General features: G+C 41.7%; 1 protein-coding gene across 3 annotated transcripts in view; it reads left to right on the top strand.

The window, feature by feature from the left end:
• Positions 1-4,071: 4,071 nt before the first annotated feature.
• Positions 4,072-17,584, top strand: part of Dcaf1 (DDB1 and CUL4 associated factor 1) — a 65,271-nt gene continuing 51,758 nt past the window's right edge. For all 3 annotated transcript variants that reach the window (XM_032910502.1, XM_032910503.1, XM_032910501.1), the window contains exons 1-6: positions 4,072-4,206; positions 11,545-11,662; positions 13,513-13,589; positions 15,183-15,256; positions 16,138-16,251; positions 17,282-17,419. In XM_032910502.1, the coding sequence (XP_032766393.1) occupies positions 11,553-11,662; positions 13,513-13,589; positions 15,183-15,256; positions 16,138-16,251; positions 17,282-17,419 (513 nt within the window). In that variant the 5' untranslated portion in view covers positions 4,072-4,206; positions 11,545-11,552. The remainder of the gene's footprint in view (positions 4,207-11,544; positions 11,663-13,512; positions 13,590-15,182; positions 15,257-16,137; positions 16,252-17,281; positions 17,420-17,584) is intronic.

Genomic DNA, 17,584 nt, shown 5'->3' on the forward strand with positions numbered 1-17,584 from the left:
CCTAGAGAGGAGGCACATGGAGAAAAGTAGTTACATTACGGAAGGAGGTGGAGCTTAAGGCCCAGAGCATGCTACTATGGGTTTTTCTAAAAATAATGGCACACTTATGACAGGGATAGGTAGGTTATGTCTAAGACTGTTACCCTTGATCTTGGGGCTGGAGATCCTCCTGTCCTTTCTTTTTTTCCCTTTGTCTTAAAACAGTCTTTATTCATACATGTGTGCATGGGAGTATAGGTTAGACCTTCATTTTTAAAAAGAACTTGTTTTTTAATTTTATGTACGGTGTTGAGGATTTAGCTCAGTGGTAGAGTGCTTGCCTAGCAAGCACAAGGCCCTGGGTTCGGTCCCCAGCTTTGAAAAAAAGAAAAAAAATTTATGGACATTGGTGTTCTGCCTGCATGTGTGTCTGTGAGGGTGTTGGATCCCTTGGAACAGGAATTACAGTTATGAGCTGCCATGTGGGTGCTGGGAATTGAACTTGGGTCCTCTGGAAGAATACCCAGTGCTCTTAAGCACTGAGCTCTTTCTCCAGACCCCCGACCCTTTATTTTATTTTTTTTTTCGGAGCTGGGGACCGAACCCAGGGCCTTGCGCTCGCTAGGCAAGCGCTCTACCGCTGAGCTAAATCCCCAACCCCCCGACCCTTTATTTTTAAAACTATCTTTTTTGTTGTTGTTGTTGTTGAGACAGGGTTTCTCTGTGCAACAGTTCTAGCTGTCCTGGGACTCACTCTACAGACCAGGCTGGCCTTGAACTCAGAGATCTGCCTGCCCGAGTGCTGGGGAAGGCATGCACCGAGGCACCCTGCTCCTCTTGTCTTTTCTGGTTCTGGGGAGTTCAGTAAGTACGATTCCTCCCATTTCTGTTGGGGATTACTTTCTCAGTTGGCCCAGCAGGGAGTGAGAAATGAGCTGAGCAGGGTAGGACAAAGCCCACAGGTAATCTACCAAAGAAGCCAAAACAAACAATCCATGACAAAATGCTCTTTTTGTTTTTGTTTTTTTTTTTTTCCTTCTTCTTCTTTTTCTTTTTTTTTTTGGAGCTGGGGACTGAACCCAGGGCCTTGCGCTTGCTAGGCAAGTGCTCTACCACTGAGCTAAACCCCCAACCCCTGGTTTTGTTTTTTTTTTTTTTTTTTTCTTTTTTCTTTTTCAAAATGCTCTTTTTAAGGATTCAGATCCAATGTGCCAGAATCAACCTAGGTGTGCAGGCCTAGGTTATCTATGGTTCTGTGCTTCTATGTGCTTAGGTGTGAAAGTGTTGGTTGTAAACATGGGTGCCTAACACACACACACACACACACACACATTCGTGCTGTTATATCTAGCATCGTGGTTAATACCCCTCCTTGAAACATGCCAACAATCACCCCTGGACTATGTAGCCAGGGAAACCTGGGTGCTGCTCTCTAGGTGTGTGGAGTGCTCACAGGTGTGCGGCTGTGGTTTTACATGGTGTCCACAGCGAGGGAGAAAGGACTGCCAAAGTGATAGGGTGGAGACTGGTTATTTTTGGAGACAAGGTCTCATGTGTCTTAGGTTTGCCTCAAAGTTGGTGTGTTAGCCAAGGATGATCTTGAACTTGTGATCCCTGTCTCTCCACTCAAGTGCTGGGATTGGAGGCTTGCACTGCCATAGCCAGCTCTGGGTGGGGACGGTGATGATGATGATGATGATGATGATGATGATGATGATGATGATGATGATGATGGTTTTTCAAGGCAGGGTTTCTTTGTGAGTAGCTCTGGGTGTCCTGGAATTCTCACTATAGATGAGGTTGGCCTCAAACTCACAGAGATCCCCCTGCTTCTGCCTCCTGAACGTTGGGTTTAAAGATGTCCGTCACCACTGCCCAGCATGGTAGAGATTCTTGGGGGAGTTGCTCCTAGACAGGCCCTGTATTTCTGCTCTTCTACTACAATGTCCCAGAGTTAGCTTCCTAATCCCCTTTGATGCCCCTAAGACCACCAACCCAGTACCCCCAAAGTGGAGCAGTGCCATCTGGTGACAGGAGGGAGCAACTCCTGCTTTGATGAACTGGACTTTGAGTTCCCACAAGGGCTCTTGCATGATAACCACAGGCAGAGATAAGGTATCCAAGGGATTGGGGAGGATACCTAGAGGATCCCCTCTACATTTTGTGTCATAGTCCGGGGAGCTATGGCAGGAGAGCTGTCTGAAATAGTATTGTAGGTACCATGAACTCTCTCTTAAGATAAAAATGTAGCTGGTCATAGTGTACAAGCCTTTAATTTCGGCACTTGGAATGCAGAGGCAGGTGAATCTCTGATTTCAATGCCAGGGCCGGTCTACATAGGGGATTCCAGGACAGCCAGCGCTAGATACCGATCGAGGCCCTGTCTTGAAAAAAAAAAAAAGAAATTAAAGATTTATTTTATGTGTACAAGTATGTTGAAGAGGGCATCTGATCCCCTGGAACTGAATTTACAGATGGTTGTGAACTGCCATGTGGTTGCTGGGCATCAAACCCTGGTCCTCTGAAGGGGTCTTTCATGCCGAGCCCTCTCCAGTCCCCAAATCTGTATCTTTTTGTCTGTCTTTTTTGTTTTGAGACGTTATCTATTATGTAGCACTGGCTATCCTGGAATTCAATGTGTAGACCAAGATGGCTTCTAACTCACAGATCCACCTTTCTTTGCCTCACCAGTCCCACCGTGCCCAGTAAAACTCTTTATTCAACATTACTACTTTAGATTTCTCCTCCATAAACTTGGCTAGCCTTATCTGCTCTGGTGTTGAGAATAATGAGTGTAGTTAAAAACATTTGATTCAAGTCTGCTATAAAGCCTAATTAAATAGTGGCCATTATAGCACAAGAGCAAGAAGTGATGATGGGCTACATACCATCACCTTCTAGAATTTGTACCTGGGATGGCTGTTACTCCAAGCACACAATTGAGTGAGGAAGCAGAACAGAGTGCTCAGGTGGGTGAGGTAGGATGGTGATGGACTTAAGCTGAGACCTAAGATACTGGCTTCTCTTTTTTAATTTGTTTTTTAAGGCAGGATTTCCCTCTGTAGCACCAGTAGTTTTGGAACTCACTCTAAATGAGGCTGGCCTTGAACTCACAAAGATCTGTCTGCCTCTGCTTCCCAAGTGCTGGGATTAAAGGCTTGCACCACCGCCACTACCACTTCTCGGATACAGGCTTAGTAACAGCCGTAGAATCTGATCATGACAATAGGTTCAAAGTGTTTTCTAATTTCCACGTGAATGTATTGGCTGTGAGAGCTCTATGGAAACACACAGAACTCAACTCAGAACGCCAAGAACAATAGTGAGTTGCATAAGTCTGGGTAGGTTTTGTCAAGATTCTGCTCAATTGTGGAGTTATCGTTATCTTCCATGCTCTCACACAGAATCGTTGGGTCAAAATCAGATCCTTCGGATGCTGCTTCCCTTTGGTTTGTGAAGTTAGGCAAGTCATTTACTGTGGGTTTCACTTTCCTCAACTTTGATAAATTGAATTAGATGGCCTCTGATTAGTTATTTTTTCGCCAAAGGCTTTTTTTCATTTTCTGCCTCACATATAATACATGGTAACAGATGGTTTTTGATTCCTGCCGAATATGTTTTTAACAGAGAGACAAAGGAAAACCAATGAGTTTCGGTCTAACGAGTACAGTAATTTCTTATACATTTGTGCGAAATGCATTCTTTGACCCTGGCATGTTTTAAGGCTGTTGTGGCAGAGCCTTACTGAGCCTTTCCGATGACACAGGGTAGACTTGGGTACGGACAAAGTTACCTGGCCAGCGGGGCTTTTAGAAAGATTCATTCCTTCCTTTACTTTTCGCTTCCGCCTTTGGAGGCAGCCAATGAATACACAGCAATTCACGTTTATTAAAGAAAACTACGAATACCAGAAGTCAACGCGCTAAAGTGGTGCTTACTGGTAGGTCTAGCTTCACCATCCCCGCCCTTAAACGCGGAACTTCATTTCCCAGGAGCGCTTTGATGTTCCTCCGCTCCTCCCCCTACTCGCTTGGGAGCCTCGCGCCAACGTTACGCGCGCGCGCACAGTACGTAGCATGCGAGTGACGTATAATATGTGGGCCGCTCAGGAGCCGTGGTCGCGCTGTGTGTGTGAGTGAGGGAGAGTGAGTGCGGGACCAGAGGCGGTGTGTGAGAACCGTGGCCGCTGGAGGGGTCGGGGGAGAAGCGGCGGAGCCGCTCGCGAAGGTGAGCGGGGTAAGGAAGGAGCCGGCTCTCTGTCGGGGGCACGAGGAGACCGAGCGCGCGGCCCGCAGGGCGGGAGAGTGGGCGCCGCGCTGGGGGAGGGGCGGCACCTGCTTCGGCTGCGGGCGGCGAGGGGGTGGGCAGGACCACCGGGGAGGCTGGGCCCCGGGCCTGACAAGACTTTCCGCTTTCCGACCCCTGGCTCGGGGGCGGGGCCTCCAGGTTCTTCCACCAGTCTTGTAATGAAGCTTCTTTAGAGTAACTCTTCCGCCCGGGAGGGGGGGGGCAGGGTATGCTCTCTACCTGAAGGAGGTGCTCTTTTGAATTTCTCTCGTCACCTCCAAGTCTCTGTTCCTCACGAGACGAGGGGGCTTTCTCTTCCCTGCCGCACGACGGACCCCTTCCCGGACTGTGTCTCCGCCTCCAGCCTCAATCACCTGGGCGGGCTTTTTCCTCGTTCGGCTCCGAGCCACCTCCCACTTGCACCCTCCCGCCTCTTGGACCGGGCGAGGGGGCGGAGCTCTCCGGGACCCCTCCCACTTCTACAATGCAGTAGAGTGGAAGGGGAGAGAGGTATGTGGGTGCCCAGACGCCGAGTCTGACCCCAGGTTGCCTGCCAGGCTTCTCCGGCACTTGTTCTGAGGGCTTTTAGTTAGTTTTTGTTGGGCTTTCAAGGGCGTTTGCCATACTTTGTCTTCTGTTCCTAGAAGGTGACGGTCCGTTTCCTCTTACTGCAGTGATAACTCTCTGGTTTTTCCATTTGTTGAGGAAATAGTCGTGGAGTGTGTGTAGTAGTAGTTTTTGAGTAACAAATGACTCGGTTTTGTTTATCTTACGTTGCTCTTTTTTTTTTTTCCTTCCCAGAACTCATTGTAGAGTAGGCTGGCCTTGAACTAAGATATCCTCCTACCCAGAGTGCTGAGATTAAAGGTGTCTGCCCCCATGCCAAGTTTGCTCTGTTTTTCTTAACTCTTTGAGGCGAAGCCTTTTAGATACCCTGCACGTTTTAATTTGTTGTAGCACTGTCTTCCTATTGCAAGCCCTTTGTTCACTGATGTGTGTCACCTGAAGGGCTTTGAAGGCTTTTTCCCCTTGAGGTTACTGGCATTTACCTTCAAGGCTTTTATAAGCATATATACATTGCAGTCCAATGTCAAGATTTGTGTTTTTTTTTTTTTTTTTTTTTTTCGGAGCTGGGGACGAACCCAGGGCCTTGGCGCTAGGCAATCGCTCTACCACTGAGGCAAATCCCCAACCCCGTGTTTTGTTTTTTGAGACAGGTTTCTCTGTACAGCCGTGGTTGCCCAGAAACTCAGCTTAGACCAGGTTGGTTTCGAACTCAGAGATCTGCCTGCCTCTGCCTCCCTGAGTACTGGGATTAAAGGTGTAAACCAGCACTGCCCACCTTAAGATTTATGTTTGTGTATAACAGTTATTCATTAACCATTTTCGAATGAGGATATATTTTTAGGTGTTAAGGTAATTTGAGGAGTTTTTACACATCTTTTGAGCATCGTATTTACTGCTGTTAGTTGTTAAATTTAATAATAAAATGTGATCAAAGGAACTCTGTTAAAGGGATTGGAGTTGGTTTATTACCACTGTGTTTTTGTAAAGGAGCTAGTAGTCATTGGGCCTCTCTCAGAGGAAATCTCCTTTCCCTTCCTTAAGGCCTTTTAAATAGTCTCTGCATAGCCCCTCCCCTCTCCTCCCCCCTCCCTTTTTACTTTCCACTAGGAATTGAATTTAATACCTTAGGCCCTGAAGAATGCTTGGCAAGGGCCTACCCCTGAGCTATACCTCTCAGCTGCTTCCCTTTAAGGTTCGAAACTTTCCTGAAGGAGTGGTTTCCCCAACCTTTTCTCCCCTGCCCTGGATCTATTTTAATACAGCCTTTGTTTTAGATATGGGGACAGTTTTTGTTGAATTGACCATTCAATGTAGTGTATTAGAAAAGGACTTATTTCGTGGTTTAACTTGCAAAATGGTGGGGAAATGGTAGAATAGAGTGAAGTGTAATGAAAACCATTTATCATACACACAGTTACTTCATTACTTGTCATACAATACTTAACCTATTTTTCAGGTATTTTTTTTTCATTTCAGGGGGGATATGCATACACTTTTTAAATTCAAAGATGGCAATCCTGCATAACGTTTTTCACTTTGATTTTCATTTTTAACAATGGGTTTGAGCTTGGTGGTGGTAGTGCACACCTTTAACCCTAGCACTTGGGAAGCAGAGGCAGGTGGATCTGTGTGAGTTCAGTCTGGTCTACAGAGCTAGTTCCAGGACAGCCAGGACCACACAGAGACACCCTGTCTCAAACCAACAACCAACCAACCAAAAAAACCCTGCAAACAAAAACAAATATCCAGTATATTTGAGAATCAGTTTGACCAAAGAGTTCAGTTCCAACATTTTGTTTTAATCTGTTTTTTGGTGATAATAGTTTTGGGGATGGAACCCAGGGGTTCTCGACTAAGTTCTTTTTACAATTGAGCTACATCTTGAGTCCCTCAAACTTTTTAAGTAGGAAAGTGAAAATAAGTGATAATCTTCAGTTTCAATAGTTAACTGCTTGCTGTGTTTTTCTATGTTAATTTTGTGGAATTTGAGCTGGTAGGCACATCACCTCTAAATACTTTGGCGTATATTCTTATGAGTAGGGAAATTCCATGTGTATAAATATATATTTTAAATATATTTAAGAATTTATATTTTGTAATAAGGAATTATCATTAGCTTCCCACAACTGTTTCTATTTAATAGAATTAGAAGTTGAGATTTTTTTCAAAAATTTGATATTTAGTGAAGTTAAATAAGAATTCACAGACATTTCAGGAGAGTTGGGATTTGAGTTCTTTTAAATCATCAATTCTTTTCTGGAATATGTCATTTATGTGGTCGTGAGAACCTCTATAATTTATTTTCTCATCTGTAAAAGTCACCTCACAGTGTGACTGTGAAAATTAAGCTTGAAAGTTAATTACTTAGCTCAATGCCCTGGGCTGGATATTTCCATCTTGGTGACCATTGATTCTGTCATCATTAGGTGTGTGTCATAACTTTTTGCATGATACTTATAAAAAAAACTTTAGTGGTTATTCTTCAAGCACTTGGGAGGCAGATACATGCAGATCTTTTATGAGTTCAAGGCTGGCCTGTTCTATATAGAGTTCTGGGCTAGCTAGGGATACATAGTTAGATCCCTGCCCTCCAAAACAAAGAAAGGATGAATTAAATGATGCATACCCACTATATCACGCCAAACAAAATGATACCTTGTAAATTTTATATTAATAAAGCCTTTTGATGATAGTAAGATGAGTTAACATGCAGGGTATTTATTTTTATTTATTATATTTATTATGTACGTATGTGTTTATTTAGGTATTTATTGACACAAGATCTCTATATTGTACTGGCTATTCTGAACTTCACTATGTAGACCAGAGAGAGCCACCTGCCTCTGTGTCCTGAGTGCTGAAGTTAAATGTGTGTACTACCTTAGCACATTCATGCTTAAAAAACATTTTAACATTTGTTTCTATATGGATGGGTATGGCCATGCTTATGTGGAGGGCAGAGAACAGCTTGGGAATATGTATTTTCCCCTTCCATTAATAAAGGTTAGGTTCATGTTTCCCACAGGAAAGTCATTTTTCCACAGTTACGGTTACATTTCATTGGAAATTATGAAAATATCACAGGTGTAACATACAGACTCAGGATGGGACCTAGGGTTTTCTATATGCTAGGTAAGCCACTTAATTACACTAATCAAAAGCTAGCCTTTCTTTAAATTACTGGGGCTGGAGAGTCGGCTTAGCGTTTAAAAGCACTTGTTGGGTTGGGGATTTAATTCAGTGGTAGAGCGCTTGCAAGGCCCTGGATTCGGTCCCCAGCCCAAAAAAAAAAAAAAAAAAAAAGCACTTGTTATAGAGGAACTAGTTCAGTTTCCAGCACTCATGGCAGCTCACAACACTCCACTCCATAGTTCTAGTTCTAGGATATCCTATGCCCTCTCTGTCATTTGCAAATATATACATACAAGCAAACACTCATACACATAAAAATATGTTTTAGTATATGTAAATGGAGGGCACTTGTTATTTGTGGTTTGCATTTAGAGATAAGACAATTTTTAGGTTTCAGTTCTTTCTACCATGTGGGTCTCAGGGATCAAACTGGTCATCAGTTTCAGCAGCAGGCACGTTTACCGGAGTTACATAGCAGGCTTTTGTTTTATTTAATCCAAAGATAACCTTGACTTTTTCCCCTCCTGTATGTTTTCTTTAATACTCCCTTTGTGTGTGTGTGTGTGTGTGTGTGTGTGTGTGTGTGTATGTGTATGTGTATGTTTCTTTGACTGTGAACTAGTTTTTTAAATTTACTTTTTTTTTTTTTTAAGATTTTATTTTATTGTATATGAGTACACTGTAGCTGCCTTCAGACACACCAGAAGAGGGCATCAGATCACATTACAGATGGTTGTGAGCCACTATGTGGTTGCTGGGATTTGAACTCAGGACCTCAGGAAGAGCAGTCGGTGCTCTTAACCACTGAGCCATCTCTCCAGCCCCCAGACTGTGAACTACTTTATAGTCTTGTCTACAAGTGTGTGCCATCATGTTTGGTTTGTTTCTTTGTTTTTTGAGATAGGATTTCTCTGTGTAGCTCTGGCTGTCCTGGAACTTGCTCTATAGACAAGGTTGGCCTTGAACTCAGAAAATCTGCCTGTCTGTCACTCCCAAATGCTAGAATTAAAGGTATATAGTACCACCAGACCGAATATATGTGTGTGTGTGTGTGTGTATGTGTTTATATATATTATACATAAATATACTTATGCATGTAAGTATGTTATATATATGTGTATATATATACTATTTATATATTATAAAATTATACACACACACACTAGAGCTCAGACTCAGGGTTTTATGGTAGCGGGCAAATACTTTATCATGGTCGAGCTGGATCTGCAACTCCTGTGTGTGTTTCTGAGTTCTAATATTTTACTTTTTTTTAAGATTTTATTCATTTATTTAATGTGTATAAATGCTGACTCTGCTTATATAAGCCTACATACCAAGGGCATCAGATCTTAGTATGGATGCTTGTGAGCCATCGTGTGGTTGCTGGGAATTGAACTCAACACTTCTGGAAAGAGCAGACAATGCTCTTAACAGCTGAGCCATCTATCTTTCCAGCCCCAAATTTTACTGTTTCAATGCCCCTGAGTTCACATTTATTACAGCAACTTTCTTGTTCTTTATAAACATTTTTTGTTTAGATAGTGCAAAATGTTAACGCAGCAGATATAGTGGTACACTTGTTATCCCAGTCCTCAGGAGGCTAAAGCTTAACAGCCATGAGTTCAACTCCAAGTCGCATAGTAACACCCCATCTCAAAACCAGACCAAACCAGACCAAACCAATCCCATGGATACATGGTCCTCGTGTGACAGGCTCTAAGTGCCCAGGACTCGGGAAGCTAAACTAGGAATATTGAAGGTTCAAGGTCTACCTGGGGGACAGATCTCCTGTCTCAAAACAAAAAATTCCCACAAAAACAAAAGAAAAGAAAAGGAAAGGAAACAAAACAAAAAACCCCCAACAAACTGAAATATCAACAACCCTAAACAAACACTGGGGATGTAACTCAGTATTAGAGTGATTGCTTACCATGTTTGACCCTAGAATTCCTAGGATCAAAGATCAAAACAAATCAAGCATTAGGTCTTAACATGAGCAAGGTCCTGGGTTCAGTCCCTGTCATTGTCAAGTGCCAAGTGAAAGGAAGTAAGTGAAAGCAGCGCAAACTGTGTGTGTATTTGAGAAGGCTCATTGCTTAAGGGCATTCTTTCATAGTTTTCCTCTTTTTTTTTAAAAATCAAGAAAGATTTTCTCTGCATAGACTTGTATCCCTGGCTATCCTTGAACTCTTCTTTGTAGACTACATTGGCCTTAGACTCAGAGATCCACCTGCCTCTGTCTCCTAAGTGCCAGAACTAAAGGCATGCATCCCCCATACCTGGCTTGTTCTTTTTGAGACAGGATCTTTCTCTAATAGAGTCCTTTCTGGTTGTCCTGGAACTTAACACAGATGCTCCTGCTTTTGCATCCCTTATGCTAGGATTAAAGGCATTGTGATAGCACATCTGGCTTTTTTTTTTTTTTTTTCTTTTTTTTGGAGCTGGGGACTGAACCCAGGGCCTTGCGCTTGCTAGGCAAGCTCTCTACCACTGAGCTAAATCCCCAACCCCCCCCCTTTTTTTTTTTTTTTTTTTTAAATAAAACCTCCATTAAAAATATGGAAAAAGGCTGGGGCTTTAGCTCAGTGGTAGAGCGCCACCTAGGAAGCGCAAGGCCCTGGGTTCGGTCCCAAGCCCCGAAAAAAAAAGAAACAAAAAAAAAAAAAAAAATGGAAAAAAAATGGCTGGAGAGATGGCCGAGTGATTAAGAGCACTGAATGCTTTTCCAGAGGTCGTGAGTTCCCAGCAACCATATAGTGGCTCATAACCATCCATAATATCCTCTTCTGGTGTGTCTGAAGTATATTTATATACATAAAATAAATAATACTTTAAAAATATGGAGAAAATGAAAAGGGCAGGTTTACTACATGGTAGAGTAGCTGTCTAGTACTCGTGAAGCTCTGGGTTCAAGCCTCAGCACTGCATAACTTGCTGTGATGGTTACGTATCCCTAATCCTAACACTTGGGAGATAGAGATAGGAGGATAAGAAAAACAAGGTCATTCTTGGGTATAGAGTGAGTTCAAAAATATCCTGAGATACATACCCTATCTCAAAAAAAAAAAAGTAAACCTAGACAGTGGCTTCATAGTGAGACCCAGGTTAGCTGGGGCTACAAGTGAACTAGTGAAAAGCCTGTCTCCCCGCTTCCTGAGATTATAAATTTTCAACCCACTGGCATTTAGTAAATTCACAATGCATTGTAGCCTCACCTTTTTAGTTTCAAGCCTTTTTTTATTTAGACAGGGTTTTTCTGTGTAGCCCTGGCTGTCCTGAAAGTCTATAGACCAGGCTGGTTTTGAACTTAGATTCTCTTGCCTCTGAGTGCTGGGATTAAAGGTGTGCACCATGGCCACCTGACAGGCATTTTTTTTTTTCACATTCTGACATCATTTCTATGTGTGGCCCTAGCAGGAGTAAAACTGATTATGTAGATCAGGCTAGCCTCAGACTCTTTAACAAGTGCCCAATCTCCCCAGACCAGCTTATCCATTACCTGCTCACCTTCACACTTTTTGTGGGAACTATGTCACTTATGTTTGTTTTGTTCATTTCTTATTGTTTTGACTTCTTTAGGCCAAGTCATGACTACAGTAGTGGTACATGTGGACTCCAAAGCTGAGCTCACTACCCTGCTGGAGCAGTGGGAAAAGGACCATGGCAGTGGGCAGGATATGGTACCTATCCTTACCAGGTAAGAATTATTTGTTTTTATTCACAGAAAACTTACCTGTCCTTTCATATACACCAAACTGTTTTAAAAAATGGGGTTAACATAATGGCTGAGCAGTTAAGAACACTTATTATTCATGTAGTTTGTTTCCTAGCATCTATGTTGGGCTGCTTTTAACTGCCTGTAACTCCAGCTCTCATATCCTCTTCTTACCTCTGTGGGTACCCTAATGCATGTGTACACACACACACACACACACACACACACACACACACACACACACTTTAAAAAAGGTTTTGGAAGAAAATATAAGAATATTTTGATAGACTTTGATTTATTTTTTTCTCTTTGCTGTTTTTTTTTTTTTTTTTTTTTTTTTTTTTTTTTTTGAGTTGGGGACCGAACCCAGGGCCTTGCGCCTCCTAGGCAAGCGCTCTACCACTGAGCTAAATCCCCAACCCCTTGTTTTGTTTTTGAAACAGGGTTTTTCTGTGTAGCCCTGACTGTCATGGAACTCAGTCTGTAGACTAGGCTGATAGAACTCAAAGATCTGCTCGTCTCTGCTTCTGGAGCGCTGGGATTAAAAGCATGTGCCACCACCTCTTGGTTGAATTTTTTTTTTAATTTAGGCACGATGATGTGCACTTGTAGTCTCATTGTTGGGAAGGTAGAGACAGAACAATCTCTGAGGCTTGCTAGTTAGCCTGCCTTTCCTGTTCGGTGAGTTCCAGTCCAGTGAGAGACCTTGCCCCAAAGAAAAACCACATGGAGTGCATTCCTAAGGAATGAAACTTGAGATTGTTTTCTGGCCTCCACACATATGTACACATGTACACCTGTACATACACAAGAAAAAGAATGACTTCGTGAGTGAAAAGGAATTTGTTATTGCAACATGGATGCTTTCTTAGAAGGATCTTGGCATAGTAAGACTTTATATGATTCTCTTTAGGTGAAATCCTGGAACAGGCAAAACTAATCTTTTATAAAAGCAAAAGAATATTTACTTGTTGGAACCATGGTAGAAGCCTAGAGGATGGAAGGAACAAATTAAGCTAACAAATTAAGGCATGGAATGGCCCTGAAGCAGGAATGAACTTGAATATTTTGAATAGCAGAGAGGGCCATGTGTTTGAAGTTTAATAAAAATATTAGAGATAGAAGAGTAAAAGAAGCTTTTACAAAATTGGTAGAAGCTAGATAATTGCAGGCTATCATAGTGCTTGGACTTAATTTAAGGAATGGAAGCTGGAGACCAAATTATGCTAGGTAAAGCAGAGAAGTAGGAAACAAGAGCTGAGAATTGGTTTTAGATAGTGGTGACCGGCAGGCATGTACTACCGTGCCTGTCTGGAAATGAAGGTTTTAATGATGACTTACTAGCTTAAGTTTCTGAGGTGAGGGTGCTTTGTAATGCAAGGAGACGGAGTATAAATTATTTTATGAGGTGATTTAGACTTTATTATTCATCAGAAAAATCATGCTTTTCTAACTTTGTGTTATGCCCCTTTAATACTGATACATGGTATACTTTTTTGTATTTTAATTTAGCTTTTTTTTTTTTTTTTGGTTCTTTTTTTTGGAGCTGGGGATCGAACCCAGGGCCTTGCGCTTCCTAGGCAAGCGCTCTACCACTGAGCTAAGTCCCCAACCCCTTAATTTAGCTTTTTTTTTTTCTGACATGGTCTTACTATATGGCTCTAACTGATCTGATAATGTTTACTAAGTAGCCTAGGTTGGCCTTGAACTTAAGGCAGGCCTCCTGCCTCAGTCTTCTGAGTGTTGGGATTACAGGTATGTGTTAATATGCTTAGTATTTTTGTGTGTGCTTGTTCAGAGTTAACTTGTTAACTCTTTTCCTTTCTTGCTAGGATGTCTGAATTAATTGAAAAAGAAACCGAAGAATATCGTAAAGGAGATCCAGATCCGTTTGATGATCGACATCCTGGTAAGATGTATACTTTTACATCTGAGACTTTATTTTCTATTTCTTTTGGAATAGAGGGTTATGTTTTGTTGCTCAGACAGGTCTAAAACTCTTGATTCTCCATAGCCCCTGAGTAGCTGAGATACAAGTGTGGGCCACTGTGCCCATGTGTTCTTTCTTAGAAAGGAAAATTATTGTGCCTTACAAATGACTTGGTGGGTAAAAGTGCCTGCCACCATCCTGAAATCTTTAATTCTAGGTTTGATCCCTGGAGCACACATAAAGGTAGAAGGAGAGAACTGTTTCTCAAAATTGTCACCTGATTTCCACACATGTGCCTGAGCACTGTGGCATGTTCATATATACACTTTGTATATTATATGTCTCTAACACAAATAATAATAAAAAGCAATTAAAAAGAAAATTGCTGGGCAGGAGAGATGGCTCAGAGGTTAAGAGCACTGACTGCTCTTCCAGAGGTCCTGAGTTCAATTCCCAGCAACCACATTGTGGCTCTCAACCATCTGTAATGGGACCCAATGCCCTCTTCTGGTGTGTCTGAAGACAGCTACGTTGTACTCACATAAATTAAATAAATATTTTTTTTAAAAAAAAAAAGGAAGGGGTTGGGGATTTAGCTCAGTAGTAGAGCGCTTGCCCAGGAAGCACAAGGCCCTGGGTTCGGTCCCCAGCTCCGAAAAAAAAGAACCAAAAAAAAGGAAAAAGAAAATTGCTCAATTGAGATAGCATCCCCAATGTTCTTAAATTTTTGGCTGGAGAGATGGCTCAGTGGTTAAGAGCACTGACTGTTCTTCCAGAGGTCCTGAGTTCAATTCCCAGCAACCACATGATGGCTCACAACCATCTATAATCAGGTCTGGTGCCTGACTTGCTTTTCTCTTTTCCTCTTCTTCTTCTCTGACTCACAAAAAGTTAATGACTCTAAATATCTTGCCTGGCCAGGCAGGGGTCCTTGAGTCAAAGAAAAGAACCCAAGTAACTAAGTTTTCTTTTTCCCTGCTGCTGTCAACAGGAGTTAATTGTCAGAAGCCATCAGCTTTTGGCCCTGAATAGCTAGAGAGAGTCAAATCACCAAGTCATGAGCTCTTGGCCCGGATTGCTGTTTCCATGGGTACCCGACAGTCAGCATCCTGGCAGTCATGTGGGAAACACTTTAATGGCTAATTTATATACTCAGCCCCTAGAGAGTGAGTCTTTTTTAAAAATTGCTGAATGGTAGTGATGCATAGCCAGGGCCATGAAAAACCAGAAAAAAATATTGTTGCTGTTTCTTTTTCTTCCTTTTGAGGCAGGGTCTCACAATACAGTTCTAGATGACTTGGAACTGACAGTGTTAACCAGGTTGGCCTCATAGAGATCTGCCTGCCTCTTCCTCCCAAATGTTAGGATTAAAGGTGTGTGCCACCATTTCTAGCCCTAAAAATGTTTCTTACTAAATTTACTCACAAGAATCTTAAAAATCTTTGCTTCTGTTTATTTTTGCTGACAGTTTACTAGCTGTAGTTACAAGAACACAGATGTTTCTTCATAGGTCTAATTTGTTTGACGGGGTTGGCTTACCTATTCTTTTGTGTCTCCCTATTATTTTGGTAGGTCGAGCTGATCCAGAGTGTATGCTGGGCCATTTGCTGAGAATACTCTTCAAGAATGATGATTTCATGAATGCAGTAGGTTTGCTTTTTTTCTTCCAGAAATTTTTGTCAGAAGATTTTTAGACACTTACTTAATAGTTTTCTGTGGTGTAAAACTTTGTTAAAGGCAAGCATAGAGGGTGAACTTTTTTTTTTTTATTTTTTGCTATTGAGTAATTGAGCTTTCTTGACAAAGTTCTGGTTGTGATACAATCATTCTGTTTGATGTGTACTGTGTGTAGCATTGGTAAAGGCTTTACGGTGTCTGTACTCACTCTTCAGGGCTGTGTTGATTGGGAATGTAATGTTCTTTTAGATTCTTGAATGGAAAAGGAATGCTTTGTATGATTGTGTACTAACGCTGTTTTGTGCTCTGGTGTGAGTGGGTAGGAAGGTACTTTCTGTTGTGAAAAGTAAATGAGTGCATGTGTGTATAGACATGTTACGTATATATTTTAGTTGCTCAAAATGACTAGCTCAAGAAATTGTGGATGTTAGTAGCTGGAGGTGGGAAATGATGGAAGACATTGTGATGGCTTATGTCTGTAAACAATTCTAGCACTTGGCTGAAGAAGGGGAAAGATGTAGTTTTGAGGTCAGATTCTGCTACATAATAAGATCCTGTTTCAACCCCCTCCCTGCCTCCAGAAAAGGCATGGAACTGTAGTAAGAATTTACTAAGCTTCCTTAATTTGATTGAATTGAATTTCAGATAAATAGTACTCCTTTACGCCTTTCTTAAAACTTGTAATTATTAACACACATGATTTTACAACTTGATGGGATTCATGTTAACATTTCTTTCTCTATATACGTATATTATATACATATATTATATAAAGGTAGATCATATCAATCCACTTTTCTTTTTTCTCATTCCCTTTCCTTTATTGTCCTTTCCTCCCTTTTCTTTGCAGCTGGTGAATGCATATGTGATGACAAGCAGAGAACCCCCTTTAAATACTGCAGCTTGCAGACTGCTACTGGACATCATGCCAGGTCTAGAAACTGCAGTTGTCTTTCAAGAAAAGGTACTTGGTAGTAGGAAAGTCATTGTTGTTTAAATTGAGTGGATTGAATTGTTAGATTTGTGTAGATGTTACCCTTTTCTTATTCAATTAGCAGAGTATGCTATAGAGGGGCAAAAGAAAAACGCAAAAAGCAGTATCAAGGCAGTGGTATACAGCTGCAATCTCAGAGTGGGAGTACAGTGTCATTTTTTCCTAAGTTGGAGTTCAAGGCCACCCTGGTCTACAGAAGATGCTCTTTCCAAAAACAACTGTTGAAGTTAGGCCTCGGTTCTTTCCAGCCCCATGCTCTCAGAAATAAGACTCAGACTCAAAATATATTTACAAATACCTTGGCCCTATAGCTAGACTCTTCTCTGATAGATATAACTTAAAATATCCCATTTATTCCAGCCTGCTGTCGCCACGTGGCTGCTACCTGTGTCCAGGTACCATGTGTCCATTTCATCACATTTTCCAGGTGGATCTCCTACCTGGCTCCATCCCAGAATTTTTTTCTCCTCATAGATGTCCCACCTTCTATTTCCTGCCTAAGCCATAGGCCATAGGCTTTTTAATTGACAGGTGATGCATCCATAAAATACACAAGATGTTGTCTCTACAAACAACAAAAGCAAAAGCAAATCAACAACAAAAGTATGTTATTTGGATACTAACTTGCTATATGGGATATGTAATATTTTTTCAGAATATCATGTTGCTGTTGTTGTTGTTGATGGTTTTTCTTTTGTTTTTTTTTTGGGGACAGGGTTTCTCTCTGTAGCTCATGCTGTCCTAGATTTCCTCTGGAGACCAGGCTGGCCTTGAATTCAAAGATTTCCCTGCCTCTGCCTCTGTCTCCCAAGTGCTGGGATTAAAAGCTCATGCTATCACTTCTGGCTGCAACAAGCTCTCTTAATGCCTGAATCATCTCTAGCCCAACACTGAAATGTCCATTAACTTTTTTTGTCATGAGGTAGGAACCTTGGCTTATAATTTTAATCATGAAAATAGGCTTGTTCTGAATTGGGCTATTTCTTTTCCTTTACTATAGGAAGGAATTGTTGAAAATCTTTTCAAATGGGCCCGAGAGGCTGATCAGCCACTTAGGACATATTCTACTGGACTGTTGGGAGGTGCTATGGAAAATCAAGATATTGCTGCTAACTACAGAGATGAAAACTCACAGTTGGTAAGGACCTTCTTAGAGTGAGTGGTTGCATACATGCTGTCTGAACAGGCACTTTTATCAGAAGCCTCATCAGAACATCGTTGTATCCGCACTTAAAGATTTCTTTCCATAGTAAAGAGTTTTGATTTCACTTTTCTTTTTTACATTCAAAATTTTTAAAAAAGT

This window comes from Rattus rattus, chromosome 8 (genome assembly GCF_011064425.1).
Source record: "Rattus rattus isolate New Zealand chromosome 8, Rrattus_CSIRO_v1, whole genome shotgun sequence".
NCBI classification, from domain to species: Eukaryota; Metazoa; Chordata; class Mammalia; order Rodentia; family Muridae; genus Rattus; species Rattus rattus.